The 17023-nt window shown below is 58.5% G+C and overlaps 1 protein-coding gene across 1 annotated transcript in view; it reads left to right on the top strand.

Annotated features, from left to right (window-relative positions):
- The window catches only part of NTN1 (netrin 1), an 86529-nt gene extending 70319 nt beyond the window's left edge, over positions 1-16210 (top strand). Inside the window, exons 5-6 of the mRNA XM_041470952.1 lie at positions 9697-9771; positions 15652-16210. Of these exons, the coding sequence (XP_041326886.1) occupies positions 9697-9771; positions 15652-15980 (404 nt within the window). The 3' untranslated portion in view covers positions 15981-16210. The remainder of the gene's footprint in view (positions 1-9696; positions 9772-15651) is intronic.
- Positions 16211-17023: the final 813 nt, after the last annotated feature.

Below are 17023 nucleotides of genomic sequence, written 5' to 3'. Positions count from 1 at the left end.
CTCCAGTTTCAGCACTGGCAGGGAGAAAAGCCCGATCCTTGGCTGGGGAGGTGTCAGCCCTGCGGAGAGCCGGGAGCATCCCGAGCCTGGGAACAAAGCGCTGCCCAGCTCCCTGCGGCGCAGGGAAATCCTCATTTCATTCACCCCGGGGTAAATCTGGGATCAGCCTGAGAGTCTTCAGCTTTGTACCCGTCCAAAGGAGGAATTCATTCAGCCCTGCCCGGGCTTTCTCTGCCTTGTCCCAGCTGTAAGGGAGGTGATGGATTGGCTCAATGATTGACTGATTGATTGATTGATTGATCAGCAGCATCCAGCTCCCTCTGAAAGGTTTCTCATGCTGATCCCAGTGAATGGCTGGGAGCACAACAGGGGAGAGGAGCTTCCAGCGGGGGAGATCCTGGTCACTTCAAAACAGCTCAGAATGATTGCAGCAAAAAAAACTAAACACGCACCCCCCCCCCCCCCCCCAAACTGCTGAAATGCAGATAAGCTTCATGTACAACAGCACCGTGCTCTCATCATCCCAGTGCCAGGCTTCCTGCAGCCCCACATCCATTCATTCCTCCATCCCTGCATCCTTCCACCTCCACATCCCTGCATCCCTCCAACCCCACATTCCTGCACCCCACTCCCTCTACCCCAAACCCCTCCATTCCTCCACCCCCTTATTCTTTCATCTCCATGTCCCTTAATCCCTGAAGCCTTTTATCCCCACATCCCACCACAGGCAAGCCTCGGGCTTCGGAGTCAGGACTGACAAGCTCCCTCTCCCCGTCCTGGGCCATTTCCAGAGGATGATTCCCCCTGGGGACACAAAGCTCTTGTCCCCAGCACCAGCTCCCTGTTTCTGCATCTCTCCCCGAACAGAAAACTGTGATTTTGCCCCTGGGCTGGGAGCTGCTGCCAGGCTGGGATTTATGGCGTGCTGGGCTCTCGAGGACAGATGTTTTCCTATGAATGTGTTTCATGCTGTTGGCAGTGGCTCTTGGCAGGGCACCCCTGGATCTGTACCCCATGTCCCCAGTGTGTCCTGGGGCTCAGCACCGGAGAGATCCTGGGGGAAGGGATAGGAAATGTGCAGCCAGCCCTGGGAGAGGGCTGAGGAAGAGGCAGGGGATAGGAAATGTGCAGCCAGCCCTGGGAGAGGGCTGAGGAAGAGGCAGGGGATAGGAAATGTGCAGCCAGCCCTGGGAGAGGGCTCAGGAGGAGACAGAGTGGTGTGGAAGAGCTGTAAAAACCCGTGTTGGTGAGGAGTTTTGCAGTGAGCTGTTCTCCAGTTCACTGTTTGTTTTCCAGTGCAGTGTTCCCACTGCAGGCTTTTCCAGTGCAGCGTTTCCAGTGGGTGTCTGGCACAGCTGGACTGTCCCCGCTGTGCCACCAGCAGTCATCTCCTGCTCCCTTTAGACTCGGGAAAATTGGGATGTGCTGCTGAGGCCACGCCTGTCCAGAACCACCACAAACCCCTCAGGCCGTTCATCCCCATCCCCAAACCGGCCCAGGCAGCTCCGGAGGCAGGGAGGGAGCTCCCCCCGAGCTGCAGCGGCGCTGGGGGGATGCCTGCAGTGGTGCCCGTGACCAGAGCTGCCAGGGAGGTACCAAAGGCACCCCAGCCGTGCCCGGACCGGGACCGGAGCGGCCGAGGCGCCTGCAAGGACATTGCCGAGATGCGGGGGGACAGCCTGGTCACATCCTGGAGGTGCTGGTCCTGCTGGACCACCGGGGCTGGGGGCCCCAGGGCGCTCTGGGGCTGCGCAGGTGGGAAGGGGCTGCGGAGGTGGGAGGGGGCTGCGGAGGTGGAAGGGGCTGGGCGGGTGGGAAGGGGCTGCAGAGGTAGAAGGGGCTGCAGACGTGGGAAGGGGCTGGGCAGGTGGGAAGAGGCTGCGGAGGTGGAAGGGGCTGCGGGCTCCCGGGAATCCCTCGCTGCTGCTTTCCAGCCGCTCCAGGCGAGAGGCTTTAATCTAATTACATGCTTTATTTGCGCCAATTTGTTTTTCAATCAATCTTGCTCAGCCAGAAGAAAGGAGGCTACTGTGGGCTCATTTGCACCTTCTTGTTCCAAGGGAGAGGTTAATGGCCGTTATCCGCGGGATCTGCGCTCCCGGCTCGGCCCCGGCCGCGCTGCCTGCCCGGGAGCTCCGGAGCTCTCCAGCAGCACCGGCAGCGAGTGCCCAGAGTGGCACAGGGAGCGCCTTTGGGACAGCTGGCTGTCAGGAGCCGCTGCAGGCAGGGCTCGGGATGCTGTCCTGCAGCACAGGGAGCGCCTTTGGGACTCCTGGCTGTCAGGAGCCGCTGCAGGGCTCGGGATGCTCCTGCCAGGGGCTCCCGAGGTGGCATCCCGCAGGAAAGGTTTAGTGTATCCATTGCCAAGGATGGCAGCAGCGGGGTCCCAGGGGAAGGTCTGGGTCTGCAAAGCAGTAAAAGAAACAAATGAATAAGAGTGGAAATTACTCCTCCCGCTTTCCCTGCCCTGCCGGGCAGTGGCACAGCACAGTGCCCTGGGGCTGTGCCCGGCACGGGGCAGGGTGGCCTCGGTGTCCTGTGCTGGCGCCGAGGGCAGGGAGATGCTCTAATGGAGAGCAGAAGATGCTCTGATGCTCAGCAGGTGCCTCTGCCTTGGCAGACTGGGCACAGACCCCCCTCAGCTGGTGGGACAAACCCCCACCAGCTCCTGGGGACTGCTGCTCCCAGCTGGGAGGTGACCAGGACAGACCAGGGTCACTTGGTAAACACCACCTAGTGCCCGAGGCTTGCTGGGCACCAAGGCTTGGCACAGACCCTCTGGGGCAGATCAGGGCCCTGCAATCCCTGCCCACAGGCTGAGGCTGTTTCAGAGCTGGGAACCATCCCCTGGATAACACAGCAGGCACGGCTGGAGCAGCCCAGCCCCAGCTGAGCCAGCTCCAAGGACTGGAAGGGACATGGCTCCCTGCTCCAGCTCCTGGCCATGCTGGAGGAGCAGCCAAGGCCACCCTGCAGGGGACACCAGCTGTCCTGCAGCTGCCCAGGAGTGAGGGGCACTAATTTGCACAGGATAATTGCAAAGGGCATTGTGCAGGACAGCTGGGTCACAGCCAGGTGAGAGGAGAAGAGCCAATTAGTGATAACAGACCCAGTTTAGTGATAACAGACCCAGTTCAGTGATAACAGACCCCTGTCCACCCAGGGGCCAGACAAGGGTGCAGCAAAGAACGGGACAAGTGATGCCACTGCTGGAATGAATAACCTGGGAAGGATTCTCTGCCTTAGCTTTGCTATTTTATTAAAGCTTCTTTACATTAAAGCAGCCAGCTCCAAGACAGACTCCCAGTGGAGTCCTGCATAAATTGAATTACAGCAGTGATCCCTGACAGTCACTGTGAGCCAGAGGCTGCAGTCCCTGCCTTGTCCCACAGGGATGACCCCATCCCTCCTCCCTGGGAAGGCAGAGGGCTGCTGCAGAGCACCCCCTCCTTCCCCAGGACGTGTGTTCAGCACAGGCCCAGAGCCAGCAGAGCAGGGCTGGAGCTCTCCAAATGACTCTAGCAGTCATTCCCTGGACTGATGGGGGACGTGGTAAAATAATTCTGTGGGATGGAAGCAAGGGGCAGCCTCAGTGCTGTGGGAAGTGAAGCAGCAGCTCATGGTCATCTGGGGAAATCTCCAGAGGCCTGAGAGCCAAAGGCATCCCTGCCACGACTGCTACAGGGCCATCCTCTCCTGTCCCAGGCTGGATTGCACTTTATCCCGTGTCCCTTGGGAAATGGCTCCCAGCTACCTTTGGGTGCTCTGGGTAGCTCACAGAAAGGTTTTCCTGCCCAGGGGAACATTCTGAGCCCACACTCAGCCCCAGAGCTCCCCTGCAGGGAGGGCAGGACAATGCCCCTGCAGGGAGGGCAGGACAATGCCCTGGCAGGGAGGAGGGCAGGACAATGCCCCTGCAGGGAGGACAGGACAATGCCCTGGCAGGGAAGAGGACAGGACAATGCCCTAGCAGGGAGGGCAATGCCCTGGCAGGGAGGGCAGGACAATGCCCCTGGCAGGAAGGGCAGGGCAATGCCCCTCGCGGGAAGGGCAGGGCAATGCCCTGGCAGGGAGGGCAGGGCAATGCCCCTGGCAGGAAGGGCAGGGCAATGCCCCTGCAGGGAGGGCAATGCCCTGGCAGGGAGGGCAATGCCCTGGCAGGGAGGGCAATGCCCTGGCAGGAAGGGCAGGGCAATGCCCCTGGCAGGAAGGGCAGGACAATGCCCCTGGCAGGGATTCTCTGCCTTAGCTTTGCTATTTTATTAAAGCTTCTTTACATTAAAGCAGCCAGCTCCAAGACAGACTCCCAGTGGAGTCCTGCATAAATTGAATTACAGCAGTGATCCCTGACAGTCACTGTGAGCCAGAGGCTGCAGTCCCTGCCTTGTCCCACAGGGATGACCCCATCCCTCCTCCCTGGGAAGGCAGAGGGCTGCTGCAGAGCACCCCCTCCTTCCCCAGGACGTGTGTTCAGCACAGGCCCAGAGCCAGCAGAGCAGGGCTGGAGCTCTCCAAATGACTCTAGCAGTCATTCCCTGGACTGATGGGGGACGTGGTAAAATAATTCTGTGGGATGGAAGCAAGGGGCAGCCTCAGTGCTGTGGGAAGTGAAGCAGCAGCTCATGGTCATCTGGGGAAATCTCCAGAGGCCTGAGAGCCAAAGGCATCCCTGCCACGACTGCTACAGGGCCATCCTCTCCTGTCCCAGGCTGGATTGCACTTTATCCCGTGTCCCTTGGGAAATGGCTCCCAGCTACCTTTGGGTGCTCTGGGTAGCTCACAGAAAGGTTTTCCTGCCCAGGGGAACATTCTGAGCCCACACTCAGCCCCAGAGCTCCCCTGCAGGGAGGGCAGGACAATGCCCCTGCAGGGAGGGCAGGACAATGCCCTGGCAGGGAGGAGGGCAGGACAATGCCCCTGCAGGGAGGGCAGGACAATGCCCCTGCAGGGAGGACAGGACAATGCCCTGGCAGGGAAGAGGACAGGACAATGCCCCTGCAAGGAGGGCAGGACAATGCCCCTGCAGGGAGGGCAGGACAATGCCCTGGCAGGGAGGAGGGCAGGACAATGCCCCTGGAGGGAGGACAGGACAATGCCCTAGCAGGGAAGAGGACAGGACAATGCCCTAGCAGGGAGGGCAATGCCCTGGCAGGGAGGGCAGGACAATGCCCCTGCAGGGAGGACAGGACAATGCCCTGGCAGGGAGGGCAATGCCCTGGCAGGGAGGGCAGGACAATGCCCCTGGCAGGAAGGGCAGGGCAATGCCCCTGGCAGGAAGGGCAGGGCAATGCCCTTCACCCCAGTGCTGGGGTCAGGCTGTCAGGGCCGGGGCTCCCTCCTAAGCCACAACACCTCCACTTTGGATCGCAGCCCACAAAGGCATTTAGGGCCCTACCTGGGGGAAATCAATAGGAATTTAGCTGCATAAATTCGGATTAGAAATCTGAATCCCCTTGGGGATCTAAGCCTTATATCTGCATTTCCAGTTAGGTACCCAGGCCAAGAAATGTGGCTTTAATCGCTCTATCATGTCAGAATCAAGGGGCCTTTAATTTCCGTTCCCGACATGTGGCTTTCGCAGCGGCTCAAAGCTGATCTTGGAGCTGAGAGTGCAGCAAGAGGCGCCTGGTGCAGGGTCTTCCCTGCAGCAGCACTCAGCACCCGAGCTCTGCTGCCAGCACCTCCTTCCTGCCCAGCCCCGGCAGCATCAGCACTCCGGGCAGAGCGGGATCCGCTAACAAATCACGGGATGAGCACTCAGCACCCCGCAGCTCTCAGCCTCGTCACAGCTGCCCCAGACAACCCCCAAACAGAGATGTTTAAACAGAAAAAGAATTTCAACGTTCTAAAAAAAAAAAAAGAACAAAAAAGAAAAAAAAAAAGAAAGAAAAAAGAAATTAAGCAAAACAAAGAAGGTGTTTAGCTGTGAAAAGTCTCTGCCCAGCCAGAGAATTAGCTCTATCAAGGGGATGGGCTGAGCTGCAAAGCTGCTGAAGGCTGTGCTGACACGTTTTACTGAGCTGCGAGCGACACGAAGCAGCCGCCCGCCACCTGCTCCCTCTGCGAGCGAGCGGCTCCAGCGCCGCTCCCCATCCCTCCCGCCTCTGCTCATCGGCAGCCGCGGGGAGCTGCTGCTCCCCAGCCCGGGGGGACGCAGGGCTGACCCAAAACCCACCAAGGGCTGCCCGTGCTTTGGGCTCGTGGCTCTGCAAGCGGGATTTGCACTGGAATGTTCGTGCAGCTGAGCAAAGCCAGAGGAAAGGGCCGGGAGCAGGGCCTGGGATGTCACCGGGGGTTTGTCCTGCACAGGGGTGGCTGGGCTGGGCACGGGCTGAGAGGGGCTCAGGGAGGTCCTGGCTCTGTTGAGGGTTAGGAGGACAGACAGGACAGCAGCGGGGTGAGCACCACGCCTTGCTCTGCCCCCTGAGCAGGGGACACTCGTGCAGCACAGTGGGACACAGAGCTGGGCCCTCCTGGTGCCCCCATCATCGCTCCTGCAGGACAGGAGCTGCACACTGACCCCCCATACCAGAAGGGTGTCCTGCAGGCAGCTCTGGGAATTCTCAGCCCGGTTTGTGGCTGGGCTCTGGCATCACCTCCCATGGGCAGGTTGTCCCAGGCTGATCCTCTGCAGCCTCATGGAGGGGGGAGAGAAGGACCTGCAGGACAAGGAGCCTCTGGCACAGCCAGGCAGCACAGCTCTGGGGACTCCTGAGGTTTGTCACATAAACATTTGAGGACAAATTTTGCAAGAGTCACATCACGTGTGCCTCCTGTGCACACCCATGGGTCACTGAGCTGCACATCCACCTTCTCCTCCCATCCCTTCCCCAGCGAGGAGCAGCAGCTCAGCAAAGCTTCCCCAGAGCCCAGACTGCTGAAGAGTCACTGGTGAGGAGAGCAGGGTCTGCTCCTGGCAGGGCTGGCACACCCTGCAGCATCCCCTCCGTGCGCTGTCCCGAGGGCAGAGCGGCCTCGCAGCACCACCCACCCACAGAGCTCGGTGCCTGGCTCACAGAAATCCCATCTGCCCTCCCAAAGAGGCCCCAGAGGATCTCCAGTCACCCAGGAGGCAGAGGAGCCCTCCACGAGGGAGGCAAAGGAAATGAACCCGAGCAGATCCCCCACCCAGGAAAGCAGCTCTGGCATCTGGGGATTCCCAGTGATTTACAGCAGCTGGCTCTGCCAGGCCCAATTCAAACCAGCAGGGCTCTGGCACAGCCCGTGGGGCTGGGGAGCGAGGACAGGGCCAGGGCAGGGGTGTGTGCAGGCAAAGACGGGATGTCCTGAGCCCCAGGCTGTCACCCTGCGAGGAGCAGAGGCTGTGGGTGCTGTGGGCATGGGTGCTGTCCCACCACCCCACAGCCCCCCTGGCTGCCAAAGAGCCCCGGGTGCATTCTCAGCGGGTCTGTAATCTCAGGCAGAATGGAATCACCGTGGCAGTGGTGCAGGGATGGGGAGCTCAGCTGTGTCAGGGATGTTTCTGTGGGGACAGCTTGCTGAGGTGACTTGGGGTTGCTTTGTGAGGGTTCTGCGCTGCAGTCCAGAGCAATGGTGTCTCTGCTTGCTGTTTCTTGGACTGGATACCAGCAGCATTGGGCTGCAGGAGGATCTGTGCAGGTGTGTTCTGCCAGCCTGGCTGCTGGAGATCCCTCGAGGGCTGAGCCACGGGTGTGCAGGTGGGAGCTGCTGCCCACCCCCATGCTCAGGGCCAGCTGCTGGCCAGCGTGTCCTGGGTTTGGCCAGGGCAGGAGGGATGTGCAGGCAGAGCTTCCAGGCTTGTCGTGCCCACCTGTCCTTGTGTCACCTCTTGTTCTGCCCAGCGCTGGGGTGTGACAGCAGCAGTGAACATCCACAGAGCTCCAGGATTCCTGTGCCAGGGAGAACCATCAGCAGCTTTATCACAACCACACTGCTGTCCTGAGGACAGCAGCAGGCTGGGCTGGGCAGAGCGGTGCCAGCAGCCTGGCAGAGCAGCCTGTCTGTCCCTGCTCCCCAAAAAGCTCAGGGGAAGCCTCCTTTAGGTCACTGCGCAGACATTCAGCTCCCTTAGAGACTTCTCCTTCAATGTTCCATGAACATCTGACCAGAGCACTGGATCAGGAATGTTTCTGTTCCCTGAGTTCACCAAGCACCCATGTCCCACTGCGTGGTGGCATCCTGCCACGTGGGCATGGCTGGGGCTCTGCTAGTGCACCTCCATCCACTCAACTACAGTCCTGATGGAATATCCACTCCTTTCCCAGGGCATTTCAGCTTTTATTTGATGTTCAGAAATGTTAGATGAGAAAAACAAATGGGAGGCACGAGTGGCTGGAAGCCCTCAGCCATCAGGGTTTGGAGGGGCCTTGGCTGGGCTGTAGCTGGGCACAGATCTCAGCTGGGGCTCTTGCAGGAGGAAGATCACAGGGTTTGGGTTTGGGTTTGGGTTTGGCCCTGGCTGGGTCATGCTGCAAGAGCAGGAAGCTTGGTTTGCCTGGGGGTCTCTCCTGAGGAGCGGGAGCAGCAGGGAGCCATGGGGCTGAGCTGGGGACTCTGCACGGCCACCTTGAGAGGGGCTGGGGCACACAGGGGTCACAGGGGTTGGTGCTGAGGGGGTTCCTCATGGTCTTGGCACCAGCGTGAGCTGGCCATGGCATGCCAGCAGCATGCCACCTTCCCCACAGCCCCTGGGGCCCTGCTGGGCACTCAGCAGGTTCCCCACCCGAGCCCCAGCAGAGGCTGGGGATGGACAATGCTGGGAGAGGTGGAGGCCTCCAAGGGCTGTGACTGTGCCAAGGCCTCCTGCTGCAGCCATGTCCCTTTTCCCTGGATCAGGGCACTCTGTGGGCGCTGAGGATCCGTGGATGTGCAGGGCACACCCCACCCCGCTCCTGGCAGCTGGCACGGCCCAGCCCCTCTGCAGCCACACCGGCACGGCCCTGGCGCCATGGGCAGTGCCCGGCGGTGCCCGGCGGGCACTGCCCACCTGCTGCAGGCCCAGCAGCTCCCGGGGCTGGGCTCGGTGTCCCTGCAGCCTCCAGGGCCGTGCCAGTGGCCCGTGGCCCGTGGCCAGCAGCCGTGGCAGTGCCAGGGGGCCGTGCCAGGCTCCCGCCGGCCGCCCGGGCCAGGCCAGCGTGTCCCAGCAGTGGGGGCCCATTAGAAATGAAATGTTCCTCCTGGGGTATTTTATTTGCACACTTCAGTAGAGTGGACACCAAAAGGCTTTGCTAATGCTTCATGGGCTGCTAATTTCCTCTCTGACCCGCATTGTGGCGGGCTGACCCCAGCCCCAATCTGCCGGCAATGAATGCCAAAGGCTGACACCGGCCCGGGTTAGGGGTGACAATGGGGCCTCTGTGGGCTCCGGGCAGGCTCCACTTGGGAGCCGGAGAACAGCGGGAATTTGTGTGGCTCTCAAAAGCTCTGGGTGGCACAATAAGGGAGGCCCCCGGGGTCTCCCAGGAAGACAGAGGCGGCCGGGGAAGCCGGGCCGGGGGAGGCGGAGGGGCCGGGCTCCTTTGTGAGCAGCTTTCTTTAGAAAGGAAGGGTTCTCAATGCCGCCGGCCCGGCCGGGCCTGCCAGATGGATATCACAGGCACGCTGCTTATTCACGGCAGGCTGCAGCTCCGAGCCGGCCCCTTCCCCCAGCCCCGCTTCATTGGAACGCTCATTTGTTTTGTTAATGTTTTCTTGCCCTCCCCTCTCCCCGCGCAGATTGCGACTCGTACTGCAAAGCCTCCAAGGGGAAGCTGAAGATCAACATGAAGAAGTACTGCAAGAAGGACTATGGTGAGTGTCCCCTGTCGCCAGGGCCACCCAGGCACAGCCCGTGCTGGCCGCTGTGGCGATGGCTGTGCCAGGTGTCACTTGGGATGAGCAACCCGCACCCTGCTTTGGGGGCTGTCCCAGCATCTGCAGGACACTCCTGTTTTCCAAGGGTTTTCCAGCGGCTTCTGGGTTATGATGACACCATGTCCCCTCTCACTGTGCTCTTAAGTGCCGCGGCTGTTGAATATTTTAAAATATTTGAAATATTTTTTGCTGTGGGGATGAGCAGAAAGCAGTTCCCTGTCACAGTGATTTATGTCCAATCCCCCGTAATTCTCAGGAGAGTTCAGAGGGTGCTGCAGCCCTGGGACAGCTCACACTCCGTTCTGTTGGAGGTTTGGGTGATGGAATTTTGGGTGACACTCACACTCGGTTCTGTTGGAATTTTGGGTAACACTCACACTTTGTTCTGTTGGAATTTTGGGTGACACACACTCCGTTCTGTTGGAGCTTTTGGTGACACTCACACCCAGTTCTGTTGGAGGTTTGGGTGACACACACTCCGTTCTGTTGGAGCTTTTGGTGACACTCACACCCAGTTCTGTTGGAGGTTTGGGTGACACTCAACACCCGGTTCTGTTGGAGGTTTGGGTGACACTCACACCCGGATCTATTGGAATTTTGGGTGACACTCACACCCGGTTCTGTTGGAGGTTTGGGTGACACTCACACCCGGATCTGTAGGAATTTTGGGTGACACTCACACCTGGCTCTGTTTAGGGCTGCCCTGTGGGCTCCAGCAGACCCTGGGGAGGTGTGGGAGGCTCAAGAGCTGTCTGAGGCAGGAGATCCCAATGAACAGGGACGAGGTGCCGCTGGAGCAGGGATTAGGGGAGCTGGAATGAGCTTTTCCCTCCTCCTCTCTCGCTCAGCATCACTCCTGCAGCTTCACGAGCGAGCCAGAGCCGTGTGCTGGGGCTGCTCAGGTGCGGGGACACTGCCCGGTGCTGGCACTGGGTGCTCCCACCCGACCCTGCTGGCCATGGAAGGGTCCCCCACCGCCCCAGGGCCCCAGCCAGCCCCCAGCCACGCAATTTGCTCTTCTGAGGACAAACCGTGGAGGAGAGGCAGCGGGGTGAGCGATGCCGGGGCAGCGCAGGCTTTCACCAGGGCCGGGGAGGGAAGAAAGGGTTGAAAAGGTGCAGGGAGGGATAATAAAGACTTTGGGACTGACACCCCAGCAGGAAGCCAATTAGGAGGCTCTTTTCCTCACCGTTCTGCTGGCATCGCTGGGCTGAATGTCCTAAAAGGCCCTAATTAGCTTGAACAGGGTTCCTTCTCCCGCGGGCTCAATCGGCAGCTATCATCCGCCCGCTCCTCAATGGGGCTTTTTAGCTCCCCGCTTCATTCAGCCTTTCAAAGGCGGTATTTTCCCTTATTTATTTTTCGTATCTGTTTGTTTTTGTCGGGTTTGTGTTTTTTTTTTTTTCCTTTTTATTTTAATTTGGGCTTTTTCTCCCGCGAGATGGGTTTGGGTGCAAATATTTGGAGTGCAACAGGAGGCGGGGAGGGCAAGCCGGGAGATTCGGGGAGGGGGAGGCAGGAGCAGAGGCAGAAAAGCTTTTTCTGGGATTTTTTGGCTGCGTGGGGGAGCGCAGGGCCGCTCAGCTCCCAGCAAAGCAGGGAGAGAGGAGGGGTTTGCTGCGGTGGGGGCACTTAAATCCCGGGGAAGCAGAAGGGGTTCAGGCTGAGCCCACCGAGGGTGGAGACCCCAGGAAGGAGAGGGGTTGTCTGATGAGAGCAGGTGATGCTGGTTCAGGTGATGTGAACACCCTGTACTCCCTCAGGAGTACATTTTCTGCCCGATTTTGGGGATGTTCAAGCTCTCTGTGGGGTGTGACTGTGGTGAAGGAAACCTGGAGCTTTTAAATGTCCATGTAGCCCCCGATGCTGAACTGCCTGTGCTGCAGCAGGGCCGGCCCTGCACGGATGATGCTGGAAGGGTTTTGTAGCAGCACTGTGGTCCCCTGCTGGCCCTGCATCCCCAACCCAGCTCTGGGAAGGGAATGGGGCTGAGGAACAGAATCCTCATCCGAAAGGTGAGATCATCTGCTCACTTTGCCCTTTCTTGGAAAAAAAAAGTTAAAAAATCCTTCCTTCAGTGGAGCCTTCTCTTAGTCACCCCCTTTGTCGAGAGGAGCTTGGCAGGGGCTGCTGGAAAAAAGCAAAACGTGTTTTCAAAAGGCAGCTTGAAAAGAGGGAGGGAGGGGGAGAAAAACCCAAATCCCCCAAAAAACCCAGGGCAGGGGGAAGCACCAACCCTGGCACTCAGAGCCCCTTGCAGCGCTTGGAAGGTGGAGAAATCCCATTCCTGGAGCTGAGCAGTCCCTGCTGCAGCCACGTGCTGAGGGAGAGAGCCGGGGCAGTGAGGGTCCCCAGCAGCAGGGCACACCCAGGGATTAGGGATCATAAATCTCCAATATTAAACCAGTAGGAAATTGGCAACCAGAGCGAGGCAAAGCCGCCACCAAGTAAATTAAAAACTGAAAAAAAGGGGGGGAAAAAAATCACATTTTAACACTTTGCTCCAGCGAGGAGCCAGCCCTTTACATTCCCAAACCCAGATGGTGTTGGGGTCACCTTCTGCTGCTGGTTGGAATAAAATCCACATGGACTCCACTCCACTTGTGCAGTGAGAGGGGAGCCAAGCCTTTGGAGAACCCTGCCTTGGACTGGCACATCTGTCCCCAGCACGCCCTTCCACCTGGCCATATGAAATACCTTCCGACTGCTCTGTCCCCACTGCCACTCCCTGGGACCTCTCCAGGGGCCAGCACAGCCATGGTCCCAAACTGGCAGCTCCCACAGACAGATCTGTGCCTGCCATGTGTGGGATGTTCCAGGATCCCAGCACAGGATGCACAGATTTGGCCCTGCAGCCCAGCCCTGAGTCAGCCTTAGCAGGGGAAGCCTTGAACTCAGGAGGTTTATCACAAACCCCAAATGTAAATTTAAAAAGTAATTAAATAATTAGGTTTTCCCCAGCCTCCCTGTTTTCATGGCAGCTTCAGGAGTCTGGAGCCCTGACTCACCATCTCTGAATGCTGCAAGGCACTGCTTTGCTTTCAACCTTCAGCAGCTGCCCTCAGACGTTGTTTTGAGGCTTTGGGCTGGGTTTTGTTTTTATTAACATCAAACCATCCACCCCTGGGCTTTCATCTCCAGCTTCCAGCCTTCGGGGCTTTCCTGTGGCTGGAGGCTCCCAGCCAGGCCTCGAGGAGCCAGGAGCATCCCTGAGCTCTGGGGATGCAGGAGGGGACCAGGGAGCCTCCCTCCCATCCCCCAGCCCGGGGACCACCCTGTCACCTTCTTCTGGCAAAGAACCAAAACGTGGTGAGGGCTGGGAGGCACCACCCAGGTGGGATTTGTGGTTCAGGAATGTCAGTACCAGGGGGGATGTGGTTCCCGGGGCAGCCCCTGCCCTCCCCAGGACCCAGCTGTCCCCCTGCTGTCCCCCCACTGTCCCCCTGCTGTCTCCCTGCTGTCCCCCCGCTGTCCCCCCACTGTCCCCCTGCTGTCCCCCTGCTGTCCCCCCGCTGTCTCCTTGCTCCCCAGGCCCGTTTGCTGCCTGAGAGCTCCCTGGGGAGCAGAGCAGGCTGCAGGGGAGTGAACCTGGAGAAAAATCTCTGCATCCCTGGGAGTGCCTGGGGTGCAGGAGCCCCAGATTCCCCCCAGGGCTCGACTGCCCAGTTTGCAAAGGCCAGGGAGGAGCAGGCACAGGGCACAGGCAGGAGCTGGGCTGGATCCCCTCTTTGCTGAAACCAGGGTCACCAGTCTGAACCAGAGCCCATCCTGACTGAAACCAGGGTCACCAGCCTGGACCAGAGCCCATCCTCACTGAAACCAGGGTCACCAGCCCCAGCTGGAGCAGTGGAAGCTGCAGCTCCTTTGATGTTGTTCTCCTGCTCCCAGGGAACCACAGCAAGGGGAGCAGCATCCCCAGGAGGAGCCACCATCCTCTATCACCTTCCATCTGCTGCCCCAGAGGTTTTGCCAGGGGTATTTTTGCAGAGATGCAGAGATGGGGACAGGCCTGGGTTCAATGGGAACATGAGCCAGGGGAGAGCAGCTCAGCACAAAGCCAAGCTGTGTCCCAGGAGAGGGCAGCTGAAGGGCAGCACCAAGCCCCAAAGCCAGCTTTGGACTGGGGGGGCACAGCTGAGCCAGAGCCCCAAATCAGGAAGGACTGAAACCTCCTTCATGGAAGGGGGTCTTTAAATCCAGCTTAGGCACTTCCAAAAATTCATCCTGGCCCATTTCTGCCTCTCTGCATGTCCTGTGTCCCCTGGGAGATGCTGGTCCCACCTCAGCACTGAAACAGCCAGACAAACCCCACTGGAGCTGGGCTCCCAACCCGGCTCAGGAGCGTCTTGGATGTGAAGCTGTGGGCAGAAATTCGGCTGTCAGGGCAGGCAGCTGTGGCTGCACCAGCCAAGCCTTCCTCAGAGCTTTCACTCCTTCCACTTCATTAATAAAAAGGGAAAAAATAAGAGACAGGGGCCTTGACATAAAAAAAAATACAGACTGTGTGTTTTAGAGCAGAGTTTCCTGTAACCACCTCTCTCCAGTTCCTTTTCATTCATTTTCTCCATTTTGTCAGTGTGGACCCAGGCAGGTCAAAGGTTTAAGCTTTTTTGGAAAGATTTGTTTCCAAAAAATAAAAATTGGCTACTCTTCACATTTTGTTACCTTCACACCAGACAGGGAAATACATGGTCAGAGCTTAGGGTTGTTTTTTTTCCTTTTTTTTTTTTCCTTTTTCCTTTTTTTTTTTTTTTTTTAATGAAAGCATCTGGCCTCCATGACATGCTCTGAAAAAAAATACCCCATATATTTTGCAACGTGTTAAAAAGCTGTGCTGGGCTGCAGAGCTCTGCTTCCTCCCAGAGCCTGGAATCACTTGATTTTAGAGACAGGGAGATGCTCCTCCATCCAGGGGGAAAACTGGACTGTTACAAGGCAAGTGGCAGAGTTTTCCCTGAGGTTTCTGGGGGTTTCTTCTCCCTCTGTTAATTTATACAAACAGGATTGGCCCCTCAGCCAGGCAGCTGAGGCAGGCAGGTGAATGGGCAGGGGTTTATAGCTCCCAGGGCACGGAGGGAACGTGGGGAAAAGCTCAATGATTTGGCTAAAAAAGCTCTTTGTGGTTGTGCTGCACCAGCCTGTGCAGGGCCTGGCCCCTGTCTGCTCTCCCAGCCAGGCCATCCTCAGCTGGGACTTGCCTGTGTCCCTGCTGGGGGGGATTCCTCACCCACAGCTGGCAAACAAACCCAGGAGGGCTGGGCAGGGGAAGGGGTTTCCCGGGAGCTGATTCTTAGCCCTGTCTCAGCAAAGAGCAAGGGCTGAGGTTTCCTCAGTCGATGGCTACAGAGGAGGTTACACAGCATCAGCCATGGCCTTGGAAAACATCATCATCATCACCATCATCATCATCACCAGCACCTTGTGCAGGGATCAGGGATGTCCTCCCACCTCCCTCTGGCTGTGGGAGCTGGAGGTCTCTCAGTGCTGTGCCAGGACACCAGGACATCTCCTCAGAGCCCAGTGCTGCCACCCAGCCCTTGCAGAGGTTTCAGTGACTCTGCCAGGCGCAGAGCTGCAGAGCATCTCCCAAGCCTGTGGTGCTCTTGGAAGCTCTGCTGAACCTCAGATGCAGCACTGGCTGCTCCTGTTCTTGGGGGGTGGCCTGGGGACAGCTTTTGGGGCATCCACAACCCCTGGCTGCTGCAAGACCCCTCCTCCTCACACAGCCCATTAGGTAAGGCTTGAAGCTCATTTTCTCCTCACCAGCCCACACAGTAACACCTTCTCCTCTCTTGCCTGTGTGTTTTTCCTTTCCAGCTGTCCAGATCCACATCCTGAAAGCAGAAAAGAACGCGGACTGGTGGAAGTTCACGGTGAACATCATCTCCGTCTACAAACAGGGCAGCAACCGCATCCGGCGCGGGGACCAGACCCTGTGGATCCACTCCAAGGACATAGCCTGCAAGTGCCCCAAAATCAAGCCCATGAAGAAGTATCTGCTGCTGGGCAACAACGAGGACTCGCCCGACCAGAGCGGCATCATTGCGGACAAAAGCAGCCTGGTGATCCAGTGGCGGGACACGTGGGCCCGGCGGCTGCGGAAGTTCCAGCAGCGGGAGAAGAAGGGGAAGTGTAAGAAAGCCTAAAGGAGGAGGAGAGGGAGAGACTGACTGTGCATGCTGCTTTGTGTAGAGCTGGGGCGGGCAGGGACCGGCTGCCAGGGCGGGCTGGAGGGACAGGGTGGCAGCGACCACAGCTGGGGGGTGCTGGGCTTGCACCTCCTCTTCCAGGGAAGACAAAACCCAACCGGACCCAACAGGACCCAACAGAACCCAACAAAACCCAACAGAACCTAACAGGACCCAACCGGACCCAACAGAACTCAACAAAAACCAACAGAACCCAACAACACCCAACAGGACCCAACAACACCCAAGAGGACCCAACAGGACTCAACAAAAACCAACAGAACCCAACAGAACCCAACAAGATCCAACAGGACCCAACAGAATCCAAGAAAACTCAACAAAACCCAATCCATATGGACAGAACCCACGAGTGGGGTGCAGGCATGCAGCACCTGGGGCCCCCAGCTCCCTCCTGCCCCGTTGCTGAAGAACTCAGAGACACCAAACTGCCTTCCAGCTGCCAACATCTGCTGCCTCCAAAGCACGGCATGGGCACATCCACCCCGTAAGAAACTAATCAACAGCACCACTGGAAATTAACTCCCCATCCCCAAAACATGTGTTTGCAACTTAGGCTGACTGAGACAGTTCTTGTAGAGGAAACTAAACCGAGACTTTTGCTGAGGACAGACCTGAGGATCGGCGGACGGGGTCTTGGAGGGCTTTGGTATCCAACAGCCGTGGCCACCCCCTGGTGCTGCCTGGGGCGGCCGAGGTCTCCAGCTGTGAGGATGCTCTGGGGCCACTTGAGGCACAGCCACGAGGGGACAATGTTGGTGGGTGACTTCCTGCTGTGCATCACTCTGGGAATGGCTCCCAGCCCCTGGCCCTGAGGATGCTGCCCCCACCACACTGAAGGAGTGTGAGCCCACAGGGTGCCCTGTCCCCCTCCAGCCACCCATTTACAAGGAGTCAGTAACCAGGATCCCCAAGGAAACACCCAGACCTGACAAAAAATAAGTTGGCATCCAGTTCCCACAAAGTGCCCCGGAAGATCCTGC

The sequence above is a fragment of the Pyrgilauda ruficollis genome, unplaced genomic scaffold (assembly GCF_017590135.1).
Source record: "Pyrgilauda ruficollis isolate IOZ18807 unplaced genomic scaffold, ASM1759013v1 scaffold250, whole genome shotgun sequence".
NCBI lineage: Eukaryota > Metazoa > Chordata > Aves > Passeriformes > Passeridae > Pyrgilauda > Pyrgilauda ruficollis.
The sequence above is the reverse complement of the archived record's forward strand: the minus strand, read 5'-3'. Positions and strand labels throughout refer to the sequence as shown.